At 33.7% G+C, this 26,386-nt stretch overlaps 1 protein-coding gene across 2 annotated transcripts in view; it reads right to left on the reverse strand.

Moving 5' to 3' along the window:
* Window positions 1–1,873: 1,873 nt before the first annotated feature.
* LOC123546130 (uncharacterized) overlaps window positions 1,874–26,386 on the reverse strand; it is a 29,588-nt gene continuing 5,075 nt past the window's right edge. Inside the window, exons 2-7 of one of the 2 annotated variants that reach the window (XM_053551258.1) lie at window positions 18,359–18,421; window positions 17,639–17,694; window positions 14,881–15,081; window positions 6,758–6,901; window positions 6,128–6,302; window positions 1,874–4,943 (exon numbers count right to left, since the gene is read on the reverse strand). In XM_053551258.1, the coding sequence (XP_053407233.1) occupies window positions 4,615–4,943; window positions 6,128–6,302; window positions 6,758–6,901; window positions 14,881–15,081; window positions 17,639–17,694; window positions 18,359–18,389 (936 nt within the window). In that variant the 5' untranslated portion in view covers window positions 18,390–18,421 and the 3' untranslated portion in view covers window positions 1,874–4,614. The remainder of the gene's footprint in view (window positions 4,944–6,127; window positions 6,303–6,757; window positions 6,902–14,880; window positions 15,082–17,638; window positions 17,695–18,358; window positions 18,422–26,386) is intronic. The other variant, XM_053551259.1, reaches the window with a different exon arrangement.

Below are 26,386 nucleotides of genomic sequence, written 5' to 3' on the forward strand. Positions count from 1 at the left end.
TCTCGATGAAAAAGTCACTACACTTCTGCGCAAGGTCCTTTGATGATGAGTTAGAGGGACGGGAAGCATCATGGCTGTCCCCTAGTACATTTTTTGTTATCTTGGCCAAACATTTTAAGGTCAGTGCCACATGACTTCACCTTATCAAAGAAGTAGTTGGTTTGGGCCTGAATTAGGAGTTTATTCACGGTAGCACATTGGTCCCTGTAAAGCTGATGGTCTATGGTTAGTTTAGATTTACGCCATTTCCGTTAAAGCTTGCGTTTTAAGTGTTTAGCCGTCTGTAAACCACGGACAGCTAGGTCGAAGAACGGTAGTTTTTGTGCGTAAGGGAGCATGTTTATCTATCAGTAAGGATAATCCTTTTGAATATGCATTTACTAGCTGGTCAATGTCTGTGCCTTCTGGAAACGTATTTAGTGCAAGGGATGCTGAGATGTCTTGTTTGAAAGAACTTACGTCAAAAGAGCGTAATTTTCGAAAACAAACTGGCTTCCGTATCGGAGCTGGTTTAGTGGCACAGGCGTTAAAGTGAATTGCATAGTGATCCTATGACATATTACCAGTACTGTCACAGAGACTTGGATCGATGACCTCGACGCATGATATTATTTTGCTGTCGTTCCGGGTTTTTACAACATCTAATGTATGACTGCGGGCATGGGTTGGTCCGGTCACATGTTGATGCATACCACATGACTGAAGAACACTTTTAAATCTGACAGCATCTCGGTCTGATAGAATGTTGAGATGGAAATTCATGTCTCCCACAATGATGATGTCTTTATCAACTGTAGCATACCTGCCCATTCTTTCTCAAGAAACACACTAGTCTTTAAACCGTTTTGTTTTGTTGTTGGTGGTCTATATATCGCTGCCACACGTGCAGAAAATCCATTAATACTCAAATTACAATCCATGTATTCAAATTGTTTAAAATCTTTGTCACGACTAGATGCAACACCACGAAGAGTAAATGCAGATTTATGTATGAGAGCCACACCCCCTCCACGCCTACCGCTGCACCGTGCAACATTTTTAATTGAATATTCATTCGGTACAAACCCGCCCAGTAGGTAGAGCGTCGGTCTACGGATCGCAGGGTCGCGAGTTCGATCCTCGGGCGGGGCGTGTGTTCTCCGTGACTATTTGATAAACGACATTGTGTCTGAAATCATTAGTCCTCCACCTCTGATTCATGTGAGGAAGTTGGCAGTTACTTGCGGAGAACAGGTTTGTACTGGTACAGAATCCAGGAACACTGGTTAGGTTAACTGCCCGCCGTTACATAACTGAAATACTGTTGAAAAACGGCGTTCAACCCAAAACAAACAAACAAACCATTCGGTACATTTTATCCAGGGTAGTTCCGAGCCAAGTCTTAGTGAGTGCTACCAAATCAAAATCATTTGAAACTATATAATCACACAAAGAAAGTGTCTTATTTTTTACAGATCTCGGGTTGAAACTGCATACACGAATTTTCTTCTCACTTCGTCCTGTTGTAATGGATTCATATCTAATTTTGGTAACATTTTTGGTATTTTGCTGCTGAATTTCAAGATAGAGCAAGAAACACTGATGTCACATTGGCCGGAGTTCGCTTGTCCTGTACGGTTCTCAATAGGGCTGTTTACTAACAAATACACTAAGGGGCGAATATGATATGTATCACGAATACAGGGTGACGAATACGAATATTTATTCATGAATATGAATTCTATACTAAAAGGTCACTGAACATTATATGGCTTTTGCCAACAATATATTTCAGTCTGATGGCTGTTTTAAGTACTTACTTGGTACTCAAAACGCTGTGATTTTGAATTATACTGTTAAAAAATAAAAGAAACACACAGTCAGCATGTAAGCTTATCGAGCGTTGGATTCAAATGACTTAAACTGTCAACTGTTTGGCAAAAAATGACTAGAGGCGACCAAAAACTGACGACGAGTATTTGGCAGGAGGATCCCCTATTTCAACGGTTTACTCGTTGCTCAACATGTTATTTATGTAACAAGTTTTTGGATGTCGTAAAATGGGAATTCCCACATGTTGAAATCAAATATTTTAAAATTACATGAAATTATGAACTTAATCACATTTCAAACCCGGAAAATTATGAAAAGCATTTTATTTATGGTAAACCAACAGCAAATATTGGCCCTATGATACATATCAAATCATTGTCGTGAAATATTTGTCTACTGTTGTGGATGGGTTAGTACGAAGAATAATTAATGTGAAATGCGCTATGAAACGTTAGCATTTTCGGTAGCTTTCTTGTGTTTTACATGTAGGTAAATTCAAGTAATTTTAGTTTGGATTATGCAGTTTTTATTCATATTTGTAAATATTCGGTTCGGGACATGGTGAATAACGAATACAATTCGGACAAAACTGTTTTCGACAATTTTATAAAATCGAACTTTCGGTCGTGCTTCAACGTCATACTGTCGCGCTTCATCTTCATACTGTCGCACCGTAGCACTTCACCATTGTACTGTCGCAATTCATCTTCGTAGTGTCATCATCGTACTGTCGCGCTTTACATCGCTTCCGCTTCCGCTTTGGATTAAGTATCAGTACATAAGCATTAATATTGTTAAAATCAAACGATTTGAAAGCTGTAGAAATCCATATCATTTAGGTACACAGTATGTTTATTTGATACTTACAATGCAGTTATTTCCTCACAGTTAGCAGTGAGGGAAATCTTCCACAGAACCTTCTAATTATAAAAAGTCCTCTGAAATACTGCATTATATTAAATCCAGATGTGATGATAATTATATGATGATTCTTTTATAAATTACTGTCTGATATTTGTCATTACGAAGTTAATTAAACTGAATTTCAAGTAAACGTTATTTCAAAGTCATATTACGGTCATATTAATCAGTGGCATAAAATACCTAGAAATATAGCAAAATGAACATAAAATATATCCTACTAAATGTATATATTTTACTGGCATCTAATTTTGAAAAAAGATTATGTGAAAATTGTATAAATATATAAGCAAGTTAAATATGAGTTATCCGATCTTCTAACTGTTATATACAGAGTTGTATAATTACAGAATTAGTATATATACATGGACCTTCGTCTATACAAGAAAGCATTTACAATACATTATGCAGTTTTCCTAATTGCTCCGGTTATAAGTTGCTAGGACAAAGAGTACATAGTCTTTCCTCAATTTGTTGGCTAAGATTCCGCATCGCAACTGTCATCATAGATAGAGCGTTCATTCTTTTCAAGATTTAACAACTATATGCATAATTACAAGGGTTGAAAAACACTTCTTTTTATACTGCACATGGACTTTTACTGATAGAAATGTTAAGGGAAATAAATACAAAAACTGGTTTCAATAAAACTTTCTACAATGTTAATAAATATTCAAACATTTGATAAATAATCAAGAAAAAAGAATGGAAATGGGATTTACTAAGAAATTAATATATTTTATTTCATAACGAAAAATGTGTCAGTCACATTTAAAACAAACGCATTTACATGTTCGTAATTTCTGACTATTTCTCAAACTAGTGTGTCACTACTGTGGGTACAAAGCGACCATTTTTTCATTGGCTAACTTTAAATCTATGTGTGTCTTACGAGTGAAGCATAAATTAAGATCCAGTAAGTTTGCGTTAGTTTTCATTTCGCTCGGCCAGTTGGTATGACAAATTTCATAATTGAATTAAAAGGCTTTCTTATGTAACAGTTATATTCCGTCATTCATAGTTACAAGTTAATTCCATGTAAGTATTCACTTGCTATTAAGATATATGAATTTTGTGAGAAATCCAACTCATTAAAATCGAGTCTGCTATTCTGCTTGGTTTCAAGGATTTGATTTTATGTCGGATTAATTATTGCAAATAGTACGCGTGGAAGTCAGTTTAATATTACCGTTATCACATGTTTGACGGCGCGGAAGGAAAATAAATTGGTACAACTGAAGCATAAAAATATATATTGTCATTGACATCTTTTTGTCTGTTTTTGTTTGTTTTTTTATTATTATTATGTAACGGCGGGCAGTAACCTTAACAGTGTTTAGTGTTACTGGATTTTGTAAACCTGTTGTCCGTAAGTGACTGGCAATCATAGGCCGAAGGCGAATGATTTCAGGCACGAATTCTTCTATCAAATCGTCACGGAGAACATAAGCCTTGCCCGGGAATTAGACCCCATGCTGGTTATATTGAGCTAAGTGGGCGAGCTCGAGGTTTAGAAGATGTTGATCGATTTACCTCGCTCGGTTCAAATTACAGGTGACTGGAAGAATCCCGATGTTTCAGCAGAAAAACTAAGTAAACGTATGATAAAAAAGATGTACGTTTGTGTTTTTCCGCATCAAATTTATTTAACTGATTGAAAAAGAATGATAAAAGGGACACTCAGTTGAAACCTTCCATTTATATGTTGGTCTGGTCAGTTATAGGTAAGGTCCATCAATGAATCAACATAATCTACTAATGTGTTGTAGAAAACTGAATTAATTAAACGTGATACAGCATTTTATGTGTTTATATTCTAATAAACCAAAGAAGACCAATATTGAGACTGAAAAATTGTTTTTGTACAACTATTTTTTTAAGTTATGTTATTTCTTTCGATGCGGATTCACTTGGTATTTTGCAATTAATTGTCCCGGTTTTACCCTCTTGCAAACTGTGCAAATGGTTTGCCGCTGTACCGAGAAAGGCTTGTATAGCTGTCAATAGAGGTACACTTTCCTCCCAACCAAACTTGACGTTGTCCTCAAAATTGGCTACAGGGTATATATTTTTCTTCGGTATTCCCAATTTGGCATGGACTTTATTTGCAGCTTCGATCACTTTCTTACTACGATATATGTTTCGAATCCCATCTCGTACACGTTGGCATAATAAATCTGCCTTTGTAAGTAACACTGACACTGGGACATCTAAAATAGAAAGTAATAATTTTCATTTACCTTAAAAAGCTATCAAAAACATTTTAACGCACAAACCAATCCGCATGATATTAGGAATAAATTGTACAAAATCAATTTCTGCTTTTGACCACTCTAGAAAATCTGAGCCCTAACAACAGTGGAATCTTTATAGATAAAAATCCAATCTTAGTTTCTTGCTATATAAATTTGAACAGTTAGAAAAGAAGACATTTCCTTTTATTGCTATCAAAACAACTTGAGCAATGCACACTGCCGAACAAATAGCAGGAACTAAGAGTATTTATTTTGCAAACTCAATATTTACTGTATCTATAATAAATATTTCATGTATGGTATATCGAAGGGTTGTTCAATTGATGCAATTGTTTCATTTAATAATAAATCATAATATTAGAACAATTTCAGTAAACTCCCTTTGAATAAAAAGTGACGCTACCCAAATTAAATAATGGACCAGTCCATTTTAGAAATTTAGTAGAATAAAGATTAACATTGATTTTGGTTATGGGAATAAAATTTCCATTTCCGACCTGAGGTAGTATTCTAATGCAGTGAAACGAATATTATGCTTTATTGTAATATTATCTTATGCAATTTAGTATCATTTATTTCGTTGTTCGTGCTTTGAGCTATATCTTTGGATCTTTTCCTTCTTTATTGATACAAACTATATATACCATTACGTTTGTGCAGCTTTCTTTTAAGTCAAAAGTACATCTCGTCAGCTGTTTAACTATAACCGGACATTGATGATATACTCGAATTCGGATATATGTACACACAGACTCACTTAAAGTGATTTCAATTGTATCTCTACAAAATGAGAATAAGGATCGCGTTTATGCATGGCCTCATTTTCAATGTATAACCATAATTTAGATCCTATTTAGTTCAAATGCTATCTAGACCAATACATTGTACGGATTTCCATGAAATCACGGTTATTCATTCAGAAAACGGTTATTTTTCATAAATCAATTTGCATATACATTTATCGGTTTACATCTCCAATAGCAATCATATTGCAGTCAGCATATTAGCAACAGGTTGAAGTAATTTTAGTCTCTCTATTGTAGGTTCAGAGAACATAATATTTTCAAAAACAGAATAAATGCCAAGAATGGAAGAGGACATAAATATGAATATAATTTATAAATCAAGAAGAAAATTACTCAGTTCGTTTAATCTATTCGTAATGACTTTAATGTCTTCGATGTGACTTGAATGAATATCGTAGGCTTCAGTGATGTCAAATACAATAATAACACCATGAACTTTTCTTTCATAGGTAGGATTACTAATAAAGTAAACTTTGTCGTCTTCTTTTATAGGTCCTCGGGCATCCATCTAATAATAAGAAAATATATATATATATATTAAGACTATAAATATATAACTGTTAACAAATGTAAATATCCATTCTTTATCTATTTAAAACGGATTATGGTATTAATATTGTTAGACATAACATTTTTTTCAGGAAAATATTGTAGTTATTAGGTACAATCTGGATTTGAAATACCTTGGGTGGTTTACGTAGTGGTAGTAGACGAACTTTAAAAGACAATAAATTTCTGTTATGTAAAGTTATTTTACTTGCTTTATTTCAAACTTGTTTATTTGATTCAAAGTTAGAGTCGACAAAGATGAGACGTAAGCAAGCAATCATATGTAGTCATTTTGTGATATAAGGGCTCCTCATATTAACAGGGTATGCATAAGCTGATAATTGTTTCATCTAAGAGTGACATGTCAAAATAAATGCATGACAAATGCGACTTTAGACAGACAATTGATCATACCTTGTAGCCAGTCTTGACATGTCCTTGAACTATATATTCGATGTCTTTTAATAAGTTGTTAGAAGCTTCCCTTTCCTTGGTTAATCCTCTCACATCGCAAAGCCTAAAGGTTTGGAAATGACCAGGTATCTCCAGTTGTCTGTACTGAAATAATGTTATTAGAATATAAAAGCATTCATGTGGAATGGTTTGAACATCAATTTAAGGAATATACCTTTACATCCATCCTTCTTTTATGTAACACTATGCATTATATTGCAAAACTCAAAATTCTTCATTATCGACTACATTTTGTTGATTTCGTGAATCTATGAAATATAATTCCAACAAATGAAGTCTACTCGGTGGTGCGGGAAATCAGTTCGCAGTTGTCAAAACAGTGTAAATGAAGTTACATGCATTGAACAATCAAGAAAACTTTACCAGAACATCGAACCTCAAAAGTCAAGTGGGTAAAATATATCCATTCAAGACGACCGCAATGTTCAAAACTGTTGCGCGAAAAAAGGTCCGAAGTTATTTATACAGAAGGGATAAAGTCATCAAAAATATACCTGATTATGAGACAGATAATAACAAATAGTCACATGAGGATAATTTTGTAAAACACATAAAAATGCTTTGCCTTAGTCAAAACAAACTGTCGCCTTAGGACAGTATAGAACCTATAAATAAATCAAAAGGATTTAAAATTACCAAGACAACACATTCTTGACTAGTTTCCACCTTTATGTCTTCGTCAGAAATAACAACGTACAAAACAAACGACGTCACGTCCGTTTGGACGCGAACGTCAACGTGACAAAAAGCGCAAATACAGAATATATTTGTATTAATGTACATATAGATACGGATCATAACGATACGGCGGGTATTTATCGAAAACATATTTCTTCAATATGAAGCAGAGAAAAAATAAAACCCAACATATCTACATGACAAATTTTGAAGTATAGGCCTACATGTGAAGCATAAGCGAGAATAACCTATAAATAAAGAACTTATTGAAAACTTTCATGTAATCTTAAGAACAAAATATTACCATTTTGAAATTTAACATTTGAAGACTTAAATAAACATTGTTGATTTAAACATTTATCTTTATTCTTAGGACATTCTGAATTCAGTTTGTGTTTGTGAATGATTTGGAGCTATTGCTGTTTTGATTTTCTTCTTCTTCTTGTCGTTCGCGCTGTTTTGATTTTAAATTTGACCAGGTCCTGGACATCAAGTGGACTTTTCTTGCATATTAGATTTGACTATGCTGTTAGCTACATTTTAGTGGTATTGGAATTGTTATTTTTATACATATAACTTGTTATTGTTCATAGTTGCTGGTTTGCTTTTCTGTGACATTTAATATTTTAAGTAACAAGCAGTTGTTGCCCTTTGACGAAACAGAAATTTATTGCTATTGTTTTGAATTTATATTTTGAGGCTTTTCAGCTGAATTTTACAAGCTATTTTGTACTCTGTATGAAAAGAACCTTTTAATTTTCTTTTTCTTTTTTGCAAAGTACTCCTACCAGCAGCTATAACAATGTCGATTATGTTAATAAGTTTGTTGCCGATTCATACCTAGAGATGTTCCAGTTAGCTAGGATATTTGATTTACTTCTACTTGTCAAGCTTTATAACATTTGTGAAGTATAGTCACCAATGCTCAAACAAGAAATTTAGAATACCATTGTTTAATATTTCTTAGATGAACCCTTTATTAAACATTCTATTGCGTATACTATTTATCAAATTTTAAGGCGTTATTTCTAAATACAAACATGGCGCGGAATATCACGTTGACGTGACGTCAACATAATCTGCTTGTGATGAATAAAGCATTGCCAGTCATAAAATTAAAAGAAATAGTAATAAAATTTCAAAAAAAGTGAAAAGGAGAGAGAAATAGGTAAAGAGGAAAGAAAGATAGAAGAAAGAAGAAAGAATACGGTCAGAAGAGAAAAATAAGAAATGGGGAGAGAAGAGATGGAAAGAGAAGGGAAAAAAATGAATGCACTGGCAAGTAGAAGAAAATTCTTCTCACTTTGATTTCACCAAACTTATCAGGTTAGATCAAGATTTTTAAGAAAATAAATTGATACATATTTCATGCATTTTGAAAAGAAACAGAAAATCTTAAATATCCTTAGGATAATTGGAGTCTTCTTTACAAATTGTTTTAATCGTCAAAGAACGTGAAATTTATACACGGATGTCTGTTTAATAAAGTTCAAATTATGATGCTGTCAAAATTTAATCTTGAAAGGATATGAGCTTGTCTTTCAGGCTTACAGACAAATTCTTCGTAATTATAGCAGAAAGGATTCTGACCAGACCAATACTGAATTTACCCGAGTTAACTTGCGTGGATGAAGTACAGGTTAAAAAGTTTGAAGAGGCTGCTAGATTGGCTGATAATTTTATTTTAACTAATATATTTTCTTCAAAAACACATTTGTTAACAAAAAACCCTCCTTTTCACAAAATGAGTCTCGGTTCTCATCTGGTAATAATTCAAATATTGGAAGTTCTCAAAGATAAAGGTTTACGAGTGGTAAACCTACAAAAACTATTGTCTCTACTTACTTGCAGCTATTGCAAGAAACCTGGAGACATTATCTCTGAAAGTTTTTCTCTATTTTATAAAAGAGAAAACAGGGGACAGATGAGGCAAGACCTACAAAACTTACCTCTCTTTTATGTAAACCCTAGTCTTGCACTGATATTTATACTGTCATAGAGGTCAAGGACAACCATTCTGATTCTTTCATGGAGGTTTATGAGCCATTTATGGTTCCATATCACTTGTGATTCTACCCAGTCTACTCCTTTTAAACTCCTAAGGGATACCGGAGCTTCTCAATCTCATATTTTTGCAGATTTTCTGCCTTTTTCTGAGAAGACAATTGTGCTTATACATATACAAGGGATGGAGTGTTTTTGTTTCTGTACCCCTCAATAATATTTATTATACATTTTGTATTATAACCTCAGATTTGGTTACTGGCCCTACGACTGTGGATATTAGACCTGGTTTCCATTTAAATGTGTCCATTTACTGAAATGACCTAGCTGGAGATAAGGTAGTGGTAATTCCACTTGTAACTGACACACCTTTTTATGACCTTGTTATTTAACCTGATCCAGTAAAACAGGGAATTCCCGCCCTTTACACTTCTTATGACAAGGCGACCATGCGATCGATCCGATTGTGGCTTGGTTGTGAGGCAAGAGTTAAAGTGGCACGAACTGGATAAACTATCAGAGTGAATCCTAGAGATTCAATTTAATTAGAGAGAGAGAGAGGGGGGGGGGCGGGGGAGAAAGAGAGAGAGAGAGAGAAAATATAGCTTTTCTAGGTTCAATCACTTAAAGTGACTAAAATGTCACTGCGGCTTTGTGTGACAAACTTGTCACACGACATATGTCGACAATTCATGTGTGAATATAAATCAGAATCGAAACTAATCTTATTGGTTAATTGGACTTCTGTGGAATGTGCACGTGCTAAGCACTTTGCCGACTTTGGTTTGGTATCTTTTGCTGCTGATAAGTTCGTATAAATTCCGTAAACATATACATAAACAAGGTTATCGTAAGCTACGGAAAGCTTTTAATAAATTTTACTACAGATCGTCCAAACTGTAAGAAAAATATAATACTAACCTACTAACACTTTTAAAACCTGAAATACAATGGGGCTGTAGTTTATAAAATACGTAAAATTAAACATAGTCCTTACTTTAACTAGATATTTGTAAAATGTGTTAAAAGGATGCGATATGAAAATCATGAAGCACAGTACACGTTGAGCGAGTGACCCCTCTAGAGTTAATCGCTTTGCTTTCCTATTTCATAGTGCGGTGACTAATAAAGTGTAGGACTCCATGATGCGATGACTAATAAAGTGTAGGACCCCATGATGCTCCTAAATCCTACATAAAACGGACGAATGGAGAGGGATTTTGCCTTGCAGTTTTCTTAGTCGTGCCCTTACAAGTTAAGCTCTTGGTGCTCTGACTTCAGACAAGTTTGTAATTATACCTTAGTTTTACCTTCATTTTATGTTTTACTTACTATGATCTGGTATTTTTCGTTAATGTTAGAGCCTTTCCTTTCTTAGGGAGGATTTTATTTACAATGTGTTGTCTAACTTGTTGAAAATAGGGTAAGTGCGAGGGTGGCATCCCCTAAACGCGTTTAAATCCCTAGTTTCCTTTATATATGTTACTGACCGTTCCAAGGCGGTGCCCCTTTTTTCAACTAGTTTTCTGTCGGTCTTGTATTTTGTGTTGCATATGTCGTCTTGTTTGTTGTTTGTTATTTTCTCCTTCTCTTCACTCCACCTATCGCCCCCATCCTTTTTCCTTGCATTTGCGCTCCCTCGTTTAGGTATCCACTCCCCCTTTATTGTACCCCCCGACAACAAAGTTGTAAGGGGGGGGGTATACTGGTTTCAGGTTGTCTGTCTGTCTGTCCGTCTGTCCGTCTGTCTGTCCGTCTGTCCGTAGACGCAATCTTGTGCGCACCATCTCTCCTTATCCCCTTGACACAATTTAATGAAACTTCACACAAGTGATCAGTACCAACAGTAGTTGTGCATGGGGCATGTTAGGTTCTTTTAGAAAAAAAATTTACAGAGTTATGGGACTTTGTTTTTTTTGTTACTATACTATATACATAGACACAATGTTGTGCGCACCATCTCTCCTCATCCCCTTGACACAATTTAATGAAACTTCACACAAGTGATCAGTACCAACAGTAGTTGTGCATGGGGCATGTTAGGTTCTTTTAGAAAAAAAATTTGCAGAGTTATGGGACTTTGTTTTTTTGTTACTATACTATATACATAGACACAATCTTGTGCGCACCATCTCTCCTCATCCCCTTGACACAATTTAATGAAACTTCACACAAGTGATCAGTACCAACAGTAGTTGTGCATGGGGCATGTTAGGTTCTTTTAGAAAAAAAATTTGCAGAGTTATGGGACTTTGTTTTTTTGTTACTATACTATATACATAGACACAATCTTGTGCGCATCATCTCTCCTCATCCCCTTGACACAATTTAATGAAACTTCACACAAGTGATCAGTAACAACAGTAGTTGTGCATGGGGCATGTTAGGTTCTTTCAGAAAAAAAAATTTGCAGAGTTATGGGACTTTGTTTTTTTGTTACTATACTATATACATAGACACAATCTTGTGCGCACCATCTCTCCTCATCCCCTTGACACAATTTAATGAAACTTCACACAAGTGATCAGTAACAACAGTAGTTGTGCATAGGGCATGTTAGGTTCTTTCAGCGACAAATATTGCAGAGTTATGGGACTTTGTTTCTTGCTAACATACTATGTACATTCAGTCTGCATATGCAATCTTGTGCGTGCCTAATCTACCAAACCCTTGCACACAATTTAATGAAACTTCACACAAGTGATCAGTACAAACCCTAGTTGTGCATGGTGCATGTTACATTCTTTTAGATAAATATTCTGCATGGTTATGGGACTTTGTTTTTTGTTACTATACTGTATACATACAGTCTATATACATACAGTCTACATAATTATGCAATCTTGTGTGCGTCAAATTGCAATGTACTGTGTCAGTACATGCGGGGGGGTACATTCATCACCTTTAGTGATAGCTCTAGTTATAAATTAGTTTTCGTGTCCCCTTTATTTTGGCTGCCGGAATTGTTCTTACCTGCCTGTATGTGTGCGTTTGTGTGCGTGTGTGTCTAAAGCGGTGACCTACAGTGTTGATGTATCTTACCTGTATGTTTATCTATGTTTAGTTAATTGGGTGTGGTTGTGGTCCTTTGGGATCAAGGAGTCCATTCAACATATGTGTAACAGAGTTCTGCTTAAGCCGGTGCTAGGGGGCGTGAGAGGTGTTGCACAATTCCATTACCTCTCATGAACAGACACAATCAAACCGAGTCTGCTATTATTCTTCTTGGTTGCATTCTTTGCTTCCAAAGGATCTTTTTACAGATTTTATTTATTATTTATCTTTGGTACATGAATGTCTACGCTATTGTGGTTTACGTTACAAAGTGTAACTGTGATTAAGGAACGTAGCATTCCCTTTGTATATTCATCCTTGCCCTACTTTCCACTTCAACCTTCTCCCCTAACCCCTTTCTACCCCTTACCCCTTCCTCTCACTCTTTCTATACTTTACATAAACTTTGAATATACTTTTAGTCCTAGACGCGATTTCATAAACTTTTTAGTGCTGAGATTGTTTGACAAATAACATTTACTTACAATAAAATAATATCTGTAATGCAACAATAAAAAACTAGTAGATGTGAATTTCACCCTATACCCCAAAATATAGATACACAGCTTTGACACTTAAGGAATTTTTTTCATACAGCTTATTAAATATTCTATCTGAAAAAGAATGAATATGATTCTTCAGGCATTAGTTGTTGCTGTAACAGTCATCGGGGTCTTTGGCCATTAATAAGGGGCCTCCGTGGCAGAGTGGTTAAGATCCCTGACTTCAAATCACTCGAGACGTTAAATTCTTCATGTAAGGAAGCCTTCCAGCTGGCTTACGGAAGGTTGGTGGTTCTACCCAGGTGCCCGCCCGTGATAAAATAATGCGCGTAGGGGCACCTGGAGTCATCCGCAACAATTAAAGCTGAAAATTCGCAATATGACCTAAACTGTGTCAGTGCGACGTTAAACCCAACAAAATACAAAATTGACCTTTGTTAATTCCCGGACAAGAAATAAAAATATTTTTGAACAAAAACTATTCTTAATTCAATAGCGTTATAGGTTTTACACGACGTCTAATGTTGTGCTGATCATCAATACTAAACATCCTTGAATTGTCATAAAGATATCAGAAGTTTCGTCCCGAAAAGGAAATAAACATATTTAATGAAAGTCTAATACGCAATTATCACTAAAAGTAAATAAAGGGTTCCAAAGCTATATACGCTTTAAATGCTGAATATAAATGCTAAGTGTCATTGGGTAATCTTTTAACGCACAAACATCAAACAAGGCATTTCGTAGACAGGAGATGAATCAGTTAACGATGTAATTGATTAAGCTTGAATTGTAGCTAATATGGCATTGCTTTTCTTCTTTTATTGTTTCTTACAAAAAGATTAACTTTAAACAAGAGGCGTGGAAATTGTATGCAAAATAAAAAAAATTCAACTATTTTATATTTTTAAGTAAAACTGACCTCAAAATTAGAGGAAACAAATACAACCGCCGACAATTCTAACACATCAAGTTATCAACATACCAATTACCATCGCAGTATATCATTCCAAAAAAGTTATCGCTCGGAAATTATATTAAAAGGCCCGTGATGAAACCAAAAATATACGGTTAAGTTATTTTTAAGTAAAATCACTATAAACTTTTCCTAAATATTCAAATGTATGTTGTTTAGTAAGTGATAAGCATAATTTGTTCCATTAATGACTTGAAAAATACACGCCATACACGACGACGTCATACTGCTTTCATGACGTTCTTAACTTAACATCACGTCTCGAAATGCCTTCGGTGACTTACTTAAAAGCATTGTAGCTCTTGAAATAGTGAAGATAATCACTTAAAATTTTCAGATTTGAAAGGTAAAAGAATGTTTTTCATAAAAATTTTGTTATCTCAATTTTGAAATTTTTGTCATTAATACAGGTTTTCTGATGGAACGCCCCATTTCTAATTACATGTGTAGTCACAACGACGTCAAAAAGATAGTTCTTTACTGTGTAAACTTGCTAAACACTGAGTTTGGTGACATTACGCAATCTTAACTGAAGTTGTAAGCTAAACTCATCTTTTTGAGGATCCTGCAGAAACAAAAATTCTGTCGGCTTATGGCAATGCGGCTTTTGTCTTTAATTTATACTTGTTTGCTTTAAGTAACTGTAATACCTTTTTACCATTTATAAGAAAAATCATATCATTACCATAACTTAATTTGGGTCTTCTTGTCTATCACTTAATCACATTAATTTTCAGTAAGTAGATAGAATTAGATTGAGTGTATCTACATTTTTCAACTGGCAAAGGATATTTCTATGTAGAATACCAAAAACGCCCAAACTCAGCGCTTAATGATGATAAACTTACAACGGTGGTAACATTGTCACTGCTAGTTTCGCCAGCATTGCATACGGTTGTTCTTTTTCCTGTACTTATACTCGCAATTGAGTTGACGGCTGACGATTTTCCATGAGCCTTAGGTCCAATCATCAAGATATTGAGCTTGAAATCAGCCGGTACGTTCTGAGGTTTTATTTCTTTCACTTTTTCTAACAAAGCATCATATTCCTGCAATGGAAGATATAAAATTTGATATGACTTTAGTGAAGAACATATGTTTTTCATAAAGATCACGAAAATGTAATCTACGGACGGACCTTTCTGATAAGCTACAAAATTACTTAAACGCAGCTATTATATATAATGGTTACGAATTGATTTTTCTTTCCAAAAAAACAAACTGTAAGGATAGTTTTTTTAACGGTGTAACTAACACACGTGATATGTAAGAAACAATGGCTTTTTGGGTTTATGAACATTATGCCTTTTTGACTAGTTGTGTTTGAACATGCACCGAGGTTATACCTATATATCAATGAAAATTAGATTATAACGTTGTATAACATTATTATAACAGTCAATAGGGTCATCTAACCTGCTCGCCGCTAGACATTTTGTTGCAATGTCATGAAATAACGTAACACGTAAAACAGATCTACATCCGAGACACCGCCTTGGAAGCCTTATGGAAGAGTGTCCGCTTTGAGTGTGGGAGGTAACTGGTTCAGTATCTGGTCTTATAATACTAAAGACGTAAAAACTGGTACTAGTAGCTTCCTCGATTGGCGCTCAACAAAAGGAGGATAGTACTAGGACTTGTCAACCCAAAGTCAGTATAATGTAATTGGTTTGGGTTTGGTAGCATGTCACGTGTCTATGGCGTGATATGTCAGTGAAGCAGCACTATAAAGTTGGGCATTTAGCTCACTTCTACATTTATATGACTGAAAAAATGTTGAAAAAGACTTATGGTAGTTCTGCACGTTTGAAAAACCGGAAGTGATGGCGTAACGTCATTTTTCCGGAAAACGTAGAGTAAATCCTGGATTCGGCGTACGAAATGAAAATCAGTTTATGATTTAATCGAAACCTGTAAGTAAATTTGTTACAATGGCACTGTTGCTATATTTCTAAAGTCAAAATATGATATTAACACTTATGACACGTTAAAAATTTTTTTAAAAAATGTCATAAAATTAGCGTGAAATGTCCGATTCACTTTAATCTTGGTCAGATATCTCAAAAATATGCACACGTACCTATACATTTTATTTCAACAAATTATAGGCCATATGTTTATTTACAACTGTGAGAAATTTCATCAAAATCTACATTGTAGAAAGATTTCTATTCGCGAAAATGTTATGATTTTCCCATAGACTCCAATTATGAAGTATTGCGTGAGGTCCACATTTTTCAAATCAGTCTAGCAAAAAATCAAGCACACGACCTTATCTTTATTATTTGCTGAATTTTCTAGATATATTCTGAAGTTTTGAAAAATCAGAGTTTAATCAAATTCTACTTTGTAGAAAAAATTTCGATCCAAACGTGCAGAACTACCTTAAGTAAAAGACAGTAAGGCTTACGCAAAACCATTTTGTCACAGTTAATTTTGATCTGATATTTCAACAAAGACAGCAAGCCTACACAGGTTTAGTTTCTATGTTTCTATTGGAGCTAACTGATGTGCGAATAAAACTGCATGTACAGTAATTTCGTATTTCTGTAACGCAGTCCGTATGAACGCGTTATCTGAACGCTTCTTCAAAACCAAGTCATAAATTAAGGATTTACATTTTTCATCGAAAACTACGTTTTAGATCTCTTTCAACTGACTATGTAGCAACGTGATTTAAAGACACTTTTATATAAACATTCTTCGGCGGTACATAAACGTACAACGGCCAGTCAAACAAGTTTAAAAGAACATGCGCGCTTATTGAGATTATGTTGATAAATATGTTTTATTTCGGCAAAATTTATAACAAAACTATTTTTTTACATTTTACAAATAGAGACTAAGGAGGAAATATCTCGTAATGATCTACTTTAAATCTGATAATTAAAATGTTTGACTGACTTAGCTACATTGTACTGAATTTCTATTACATATATTAATCTATATAAAAAACTGTTCTTTTTGTGGGTTAGAATCCCGAATATACACGCTAGAAATCTATTAACGCAACGATGGATGTTTTTGGCAAAAGTATTTTATATAGCGGACCATTGCTTTTAAAACAAAATATTACTTGGATAATTCAGATCATAATTTTATCACAATTGATTTATTTAATGCATTTTATGATCCTATCCCATTTTTAAAAAGTCACAAAATGCATATCAAATGTTGTGTGCTTATCAACTGAGGCAATTATATTAAATCGAATTGAACTGATGTAGATTAAGAGCATTTTAGACGCTATCCCAGTTAATTATTAACGTTCACAAAACAGTTAAAAATCTACATTTTCATCTTAGTATAGCTAGATAACGGCACTAGTTGTATATCATTTTACAAAAGATCGCAGTCTTATACATGACATACGTTATTGGTTTTCTGTGATTTTTTGAAATGAGTTAGATATTGGGTTAGTGAAAGAAACTTTAACAAGAGTTTATTGCGAGAAAGATTGTATGCCTTTATTTATCTAAATTTATGCTACTCCTGTAAAATTTCTGTAAAGTTTTGAATAAAATGTAAACAAATATTGACAGAATGTTAAGTGTTACTTTCGAAGATAGGTTACGTGCATAATTGATATATAACAATATTACTCACTTCTTTGCTCGAAGGAAACTCTGCAGCGTAAGCACACCATGGATCAGAGCTAATACCTAGAATCCAAACAATGTTGATATATTTATATTTGTATTTCACATTTCTAACTGACAATACCGTCTGCCGAACTAGTAGTCGGTTAAAAAGCTCACATGAACTTCTGTTGTACCCGTTTGCTATCTTGCAGACTTTGAATAAACCTTATATCAGTTGGTTAAAAGTGTCTTTGTTGCTATTGTTTTTAACTTGATCGGCAATTCCGGTCAATATGATATATATGACCATTTGTATTCTTTGACTAAATTTAAACAGACATTTAATTGAACCTTATTACTATAACTTAAATTTTTTGTTGCATTCACATGAGCTATTTATAAGTTAATGAATCAGATGCTGGTCAGTCTACCAGTAAATCTATTTTACAACGGGGACTCTATGGCTGAAAGGTTAAGATCAATTTGAATCACTTGCCCTTCATCGGGTAGAATTCTTCATGTGAATAAGCTATCCAGCTGGCTTACAAATGATCGGTGATTCTATCCAGATGCAAATCAGTGATGACATAATGCACGGAATGGCAAAAGGGGTATTCCCCCAACGTAAATGTATATTTTCCGCTAGCAAAGTGTTACCACAACAACTTGCGGTCGTCAGTGTCAACGAAAATAAATAAATCAATATTTCCTTTCTTATTTATTAAATTGCTGAATGTTTTCATACCTATGCGTAAGATATCACGTAAGAAACTCATGCCTTCGTCAAACAATCAAAAACTCCTGTTCCCTGACAAAAAAAGAGCATGGGTAATGTAAGTAAAGGGAATTTGGATCATCGCTGCCATCGTTCTACTCTCGTAAAACACATAACAAAATGAGAAAACATGAAACCTCAACATTTTTACACGAAAACAAGACGTTTAAAGGGTTCCGACACAGCAAATTTATTTGTCGACTTTCCTTGTTGACGAGTATGAACATGTGTTATGGCTTTTTATTTGCTATGCTGTTGCGTTGTCGTAACTTCGCATTGCGAAAACATGAAAAATGCCTTTATTCGACTTTTCGTGTTTTCGCCCCGTCGACACGAAAAAAAAGCATGCGCGACAATATAACATATTCTTGTGTTTTGTGGTGTTCCGTTAGACATGCGTACAATGATTACACATGTGTAAGACGCGCAAGGAGGTCTAGTCTGATAAACGTCAATATAGTGCACACAAGAAAATGCCCCACCCAGCTTGCACTTTTTGCGTAGTTAATGGCGAATGTCTCGCGTAAACGATGATAATGATAGAACTATTTCCTTTTACACCACTTTTTCTTCCAGTAAAAGAGCTGGGACCGTCTGGTTCTGCGGGCTGTTCGAAATGTCAACCGCCTTTAGATTTGAAAACCTAATTTTTATCATCTGAACATTTTACATATCTAAGTGCATGATCGGAACGTTTTGTAATACAGCATATTATATACACCACATGTTAAGTGCGTCTGCTTGCTTAGTATGGCTATGTGACAATGCAAAAAAATAGATTAAGGAGGTAGAACTAATTTTTGTACTAATTTGTTAGGCATCGAGTGATGTTTGTTGTTCGCATGTCTTACGGTTGACGCCAAAGACAAAAACGCGAAAAGAAAGGTATTTTGATATCCGCTTTTTGATTGCTACGCAACATACTGCTTGAAAAAGGAATCAACAAAACATCTCCAGATCAACCACAAGTTTTCAAACATTCGAATAGCAACAGATATTAGATATTCGATAGCTAAACAACTAACCGGTAATTAAAAAGTGTGACTCAAGGTATGTATAGTTTAACTCTTTGTCATTTGATGGGTTAGTTTGTCGGTCGGCAGACCATCTTGCTCTTTTTAACAATAACTAAAGAATCATTGTTCTCTTCATTATCATGCTTTATTAGACAATTGCCTATGATCAATTGATGGCCCTATTAATTTGGGTAAACAGGTCAAATGTCAAGGTCGCAGACTTAAGACTTACTATGGTTTCAATTAAATAACTAAAGAATACTTTGCTTTTTAGTCTTTCAATTTCATAGGTTGACTGGTTTCCACTCAATATCTAAACAGAAATTCGACTACCAGTAAAACTTCATAAGATAATTGCATTTAGTCAACAGATTGTGCGTTTGTAGGTCTAACGTCCTTGAGACTGAACAACGTCCTAACTGTAATTGATCCATATTGCTTAGTGGTTAGTACATGTTAGAGACAGTCACCGTGAGACTGAAAACGGAAAACAGTTTCAACTGAAATAAGAATTATCTAACAGAGAATAGGAAGTATTTGTTTCATTGGATCAGCCTATGTTTTAAAAATACATTATTGCCACGATTCATGGAGCTACATAGAATTATGTTGTTGAACAGTCCCTAAACAAGATCGTTAAAATGATTAAGCATACTTCAAAATGACGGCAATATCAAATATTCATAAAGAAACTTTTTTTTTTCTATGTTCACCGTTGCACATACAATCGACTATTTTAAGTTAACTTGTCGCAGCGTTAGTAAGAAAAAATGCACATGTATACACAATAAGCAAATGATATTAGATTTAAATAAGTTATCATCAACATTAGTAATCAAGATTGCAATCTTTGACAAAATAAAATGTTTTGATATAATTATATGAGATGTAACTCCTGATGATTATTTTATGTACATTTTTAACAGAATAAACTATTTCAAGTGCCCTCTATGTGCCCCGATTATGATAAGCCACCTGGTCAGTTGTTTACTGGACATGCATGCAGCAGCATCAGTTGTTAATGTAGCTGATACAATTTAATGTTAGACATAACAATTGTCTTGGACAATAATACGTTGTCTCTCTTTTCTTGATTTCAAAGGAGTAGTAATGGATATACATATAAACATAGTGATGAAATTAAATATGTATGTATTAAATATGTATGGAAAAGTAAAAGGTAAGGTAGACGATGAGAGGTGATAGGAATAAGGAAAAGTGGATCGAACCGGTATGTTTATTTTCTTCATTATTGCAACCAGACTAATATGAGATGCTAAAGATTAGTGATTAAAAATTGTAATATATGAGAGTAAAGAGACTGACGAGAGGTCTGATATCAAATATTTCTGATATTTGTCAGAACTGAATTGTTATGTTTGGTTTTTCAGTTAGTGTTTTGAAAGTAGTCTAATGCACAAAATGTTTAAATAACTCGGAAAACGTAAAAGTGAAAGGCACGTACTGTGATGTGCAGTGTCGATGAGATTTAATAGTTGTAGAGAATGTAAGTTATAATGTATATAATATACGTGTATATTCAGTTTCATGAACTAGCACTTATAACTGGTAGATCAATGTATTAAAAAGAGTTTGTTGCCATGATAGACTGTCAACTTGAGTTTTTCCCTCATAGTTTCTGTTATATTTACTGGAAGCATAGCCATTGTTTTGTTACTGAAATATAAACAAATTGAGAAATTATTTGTGATATGTTAGAAAATAGTCTGAATGTACACTGCAACTAGTATAAATTGTTCAAAATGTTACCAGAGTATGCTACTAGAATTAGGTTTTGAGTAATGAACGTTGGTAGTGCTACTGGCACAGGTAAATGGTATTATTATGTACAGAAAGTAGTTATTTTGTTTTTTTAATTATTTTTTTTTTAACAACGAAATATAAAGAATGCTATGTGGCGATCAAAACCGTGAAGTTTATTTGTGTTGTCGCACGTGTAACTGGTGGTATATAATGTTATTGGCAGTCTGAGGTGATTTACGTATTTAATTGAATCTTTGCCTGAAAGACGGTGTTACAGTTGCAAGTGAAGGATATTCAAGTAAAAGTGATGTAGGGACATGTGTATTTAGGTGTTTTGTTGAGGACTCAAAACTGTTGACAGTGCTTGTTGTGTTGTTGTAGATTTTTTTGTGCTAAGATGCCAAAATACCAAAAATATTTATTATGTTATGGGTGCAAAGAATAAAATAAACCAATTTAATCCCGTGGAATGGTTTTATCAGCATGGAAACACGTGAAAGGAAGTATTAAAAGGAATAAAATTTCAATAGCATGTTTTGTGCAATGACGCACGTGATGAAATTTTTGAAAATAAAAATGAAATAGATAAACTTTCTGAACTAATGTTTGTGAGATATACGTGTGGTCACGTTTGGAAAATGATGTTTTTCAGTTATAAATTTCTTGTGCAAGGATGCACGTGATCATATTTTTTCGTGCAAGGAGATCTTATTTGACAGGGAAAAGTATCAATGATAGAATCTTAGCGAAATGATGCACATGATCACGTATTAAAAAAAAAAAAAACTCCGGATTTTAGATATTCAAATGCGTTTATCAGGTACAAAAAAGACGGTTTAGTTCTATTGATCTTAAAGTTTAAATGAATATATTGATTCGAAACATTTTAAAATGGAAACGCTCAAATCTGCTATTTTACTGATGAAACCATGTTTATACTTAGCAAAGCTGCAATCTTAAAGATGCTTATTAAAGCGTAAATGTGGCGGAACAATGCAGAAAATAGTTGGGTTTTTGCTGAAACATTTGCTGTCCCTGCAGTACCCCATACTTTTCACTTTTCACAGAATCTTCCCTAGAGGGTTGGAGTACTGTAAATGAACTGGTCAATGTGATATAAACAGGAACCACCTAGAGCTTAGGGCAGTTTGGCAGTTTTTAATAGCATTACAGTCTTTTTGTAAAGATATGCTTGATAGTTACAGATAATACAGTCAAAGCCACTTGCATAAACAAACAAGGGTCAAGTAAATCAAAGCTTAATGACATAACTCAGGGAGAGCTGTTTGCATATAAAGGAAGATAAGAATTAATTTTGCAGTAGCAAATTTCTTGGGTAATGGTATACATGAAATTGTTTGTAAATTTTTGTGCAATGATGCACGTGGCCATATCTGCGAAACAACAAAAACAACAAAAATCAATTTCAAATTTATTGTGCAGTGTTGCATGTGATCTTACTTTCATACAAATGTTTTTCAGTTATATTTCCTCAGCAAAGATGAGCCTGATCATAATTTCTTGTGCTATGATGTACGTGTTCATTTCTTTTCTGAAAACAAATTTCAAGTGCACTGATATATACCTGCTTTTGTTTGGGGCAAACATTGCTTAATTATTTTGTACAATGGTTTTTGTGATCCTATCATTTCTTGTGCAGTGAGGCACGTGATCTTATTTGAAAACAAATGTTAATAGTTATATTTCTTGTACAAAGGTGCACGTGATCTTGTATGAAAACAAATGTTATTAGATATATTTCTTGTGCAAAAAGTGCACGTGATCTTGTTTGAAAACAAATGTTTTAGCTAGATTTCTTGTACAAAGGAGCACGTGATTTTATTTGAAAACAGTTTCATTTTTTATATGCAAAGGTACACACAATTTTATTTGAGAACAACGAAATGCTAGTAGTTATATGTCTTGTGCAAAGATGCACGTGATCTTGTTTGAAAACAAACGTTATTAGGTATAGTTATTGTGCAAAGATGCGCATGATCTTATTAAAAAACAAATGTTATCAGTTATATTTCTTGTAGAAAGGTGCTCGTGATCTTGTTTGAAAACAAATGTTATTAGCTATTTTCTTGTGCGAATGTTTCGTGATCTTTTTTTTTTTGAAAGTTAATGTTATTTGATATATTTTTTGTGCAAAAGGTGCACGTGATTTTATTTAAAAAGAAATGTTAAGTTAGATTTCTTATACAAAGGAGCACAAGATCTTATTTGAAGATAATTGTATTAGTTATAGTTCTTGTGCAAAGATGCACGTGATCTTGTTTGAAAACAAATGTTAATAGATATATTTCTTGTGCGAAAATGCAAGTGATCTTATTTGAAGACAATTGTTATTATTTATATTTTTGTGCAAAAGTGCATTTGCCATTATTTGAAAACAAATGTTATTAGTTATATTTCTTAGGTAAAAGTGCACGCGATCTTATTTTAGAACAATCTTAGTAGTTATATTTCTTGTGCAAAAGTGCACGTGATCTTATTTAAAAACAAATGTCATTAGTTATATTTCTTGTGCAAAGTGCACGCGATCACATTTGAAAACAAATGTTTTAGTAAGAATTCTTGTGCACAATGCAAGTGATCGTTTTTGAAAACAAATGTTTTAGTTAGATTTCTTGTGCAAAAGTGCACGTGATCTTATTTAAGAACAATGTTAGTAGTTATATTACTTGTGCAGAGTACACGCGATCATATTTGAAAACAAACGATTTTCTTAGAATTCTTACACAAAGTACACGTGATCGTATTTGAAAACAAATGTTATTAGTTACATTTCTTGTGCAAATTACTTTTTGTGCAAAGGTGCGCGTGATCTTATTTGAAAATAAATGTTAACAGTTAGATTTCTTGTGCAAAAGTGCACGTGATCTTCTTTGAACATAAATGTTATTAGATATATTTCTTGTGCGAAAATGCACGTGATCTTATTTGAAAACAAATGTTATTAGTTATATTTCTTGCATAAATGTGCACGCGATCTTATTTAAGAACAATGTAAATAGTTAAATCTATTGTGCAAAAGTGCACGTGATCTTATTGGAATACGAATGTTTTAGTTAGAATTCTTGTGCAAAGTGCACGTGACCATATTTGAAAACAAATATTATAGTTATATTTCTTGTGCAAAAGTGCATGTGATCTTATTTAAGAACAATGTTAGTAGTTATATTACTTGTGCAGAGTACACGCGATCATATTTGAAAACAAATGTTTTTCTTAGAATTCTTATACAAAGTACACATGATCGTATTTGAAAACAAATGTTATTAGTTACATTTCTTGTGCAAAGGTGCGCGTGATCTTATTTGAAAATGAATGTTAACAGTTAGATTTCTTGTGTAAAAGTGCACGTGATCTTGTTTGAACATAAATGTTATTAGATATATTTCTTGTGCGAAAATGCACGTGATCTTATTTGAAAACAAATGTTATTAGTTATATGTTTTGCATAAAAGTGCACGCGATCTTATTTGAAAAGAAATGTTTTAGTTAGAATTCTTGTGCAAAGTGCACGTGATCGTATTTGAAAACAAATATTTTAGTTATATTTCTTGCGCAAAAGTGCACACGATCATATTTGAAAACAAATGTTTTAGTTAGAATTCTTGTGCAACGTGCACGTGATCGTATTTGAAAACAAATATTTTAGATATATTTCTTGTGCAAAAGTGCACGTGATCATATTTGAAAACAAATATTTTAGTTAGATTTCTTGTGCAAAAGTGCACGTGATCTTATTTGAAAACAAATGTTATTAGTTATATTTCTTGTGCAAAGTGCGCCTGATCTCATTTGAAACAAATGTTATTTAGTTATATTTTTGTGCAAAGGTGCACATGATCTGATTTGAAAACAAATGCTATCAATTATATTTTCTTGTGAAAATTACATTTTGTGCAAAGCTGCGCATGATCTTATTTGAAACAAATTCATTTAGTTATATTTTTTGTGCAAAGGTGCACATAATCTTATTTGGAAACGAATGTTAATAGTTAGATTTCTTGTGCAAAAGTGCACGTGATCGTATTTGAAAACAAACCTTTTTCGGTAACTGATCTTGTGTGTAATGAAAACAAATGTTTTTATTTAGATTGTTTTTGTGCAAATGTGCACGTGATCGTATTTGAAAACAAACGTTATTAGATAGATTTCTTGTGCAAAAGTGTATGTGATCGTATTTGAAAACAAATGTTTTAGTTAGATTTCTTGTGCAAAAGTGCATGTGATCGTATTTGAAAACAAATGTTTTAGTTAGATTTCTTGTGCAAAAGTGTACGTGATCGTATTTGAAAACAAATGTTTTAGTTAGATTTCTTGTGCAAAAGTGCACGTGATCGTATTTGAAAACAAATGTTTTAGTTAGATTTCTTGTGCAAAAGGGCACGTTATCGTATTTAAAAACAAATGTTTTAGTTAGATTTCTTGTGCAAAAGGGCACATTATCGTATTTGAAAACAAACATTTTTCGGTAAATGTTCTTGTGCATAATGATGAGTGCGACCATCTTTCATGTGCCAGGATGCACGTGTCAAAATTTGGAAACAAAACATTACTATTGTGTGCAATCATGCACGTGCATAAAAAATAAAAATCAAGTGCAGTCGTACGCGTGGTCTTGTTTGCAGATTAATGGTTGGAGATGTCTGGTGAAGCGATGGACGTGGCCATATGTCTACTTCAATGGAAAACGTGATCATATCTTAAAATGATAAATAAATAAAAAGCAATCGAGAATTTCGGCTGTAGATTTCTGTCTGTTACAGTGAAAGACGTCATTACATTTGCAACAAAACAATGAATTTTCAATTGCAGGTTATTTGTGCAACGCTGAACATGGAGGTGAAGGCAAACTATGAACTTGCAGCGACCAAGATTTTGTTGCAATGTTGCATATGGTGTTATTTCAAAGAATACGCGTTTTTTTTTTCTCATTTACAAATGTCTTGTGCAAAGATGCACGTGATCATATTTCTAGTGCAATGATGCACGTAATCATATCTCTTGTGCAAAGATGTAAGATATCTTACTTGAAAAGAAAAGTCAGTGTTAAATTCCTGGTGATATGATGCATGTGGTCATGGTGATAAAAGAAAACAACAAAAATACTAAGAACAAAAAATCAGAAAAACAAATTTCTCGGCGACAGATATTTTGTGTTATGATGCACGTGAATGTATTTGCAAATCTTGTGCAGACGCGT

This window comes from Mercenaria mercenaria, chromosome 9 (assembly GCF_021730395.1).
Source record: "Mercenaria mercenaria strain notata chromosome 9, MADL_Memer_1, whole genome shotgun sequence".
In the NCBI taxonomy this organism is placed as follows: domain Eukaryota; kingdom Metazoa; phylum Mollusca; class Bivalvia; order Venerida; family Veneridae; genus Mercenaria; species Mercenaria mercenaria.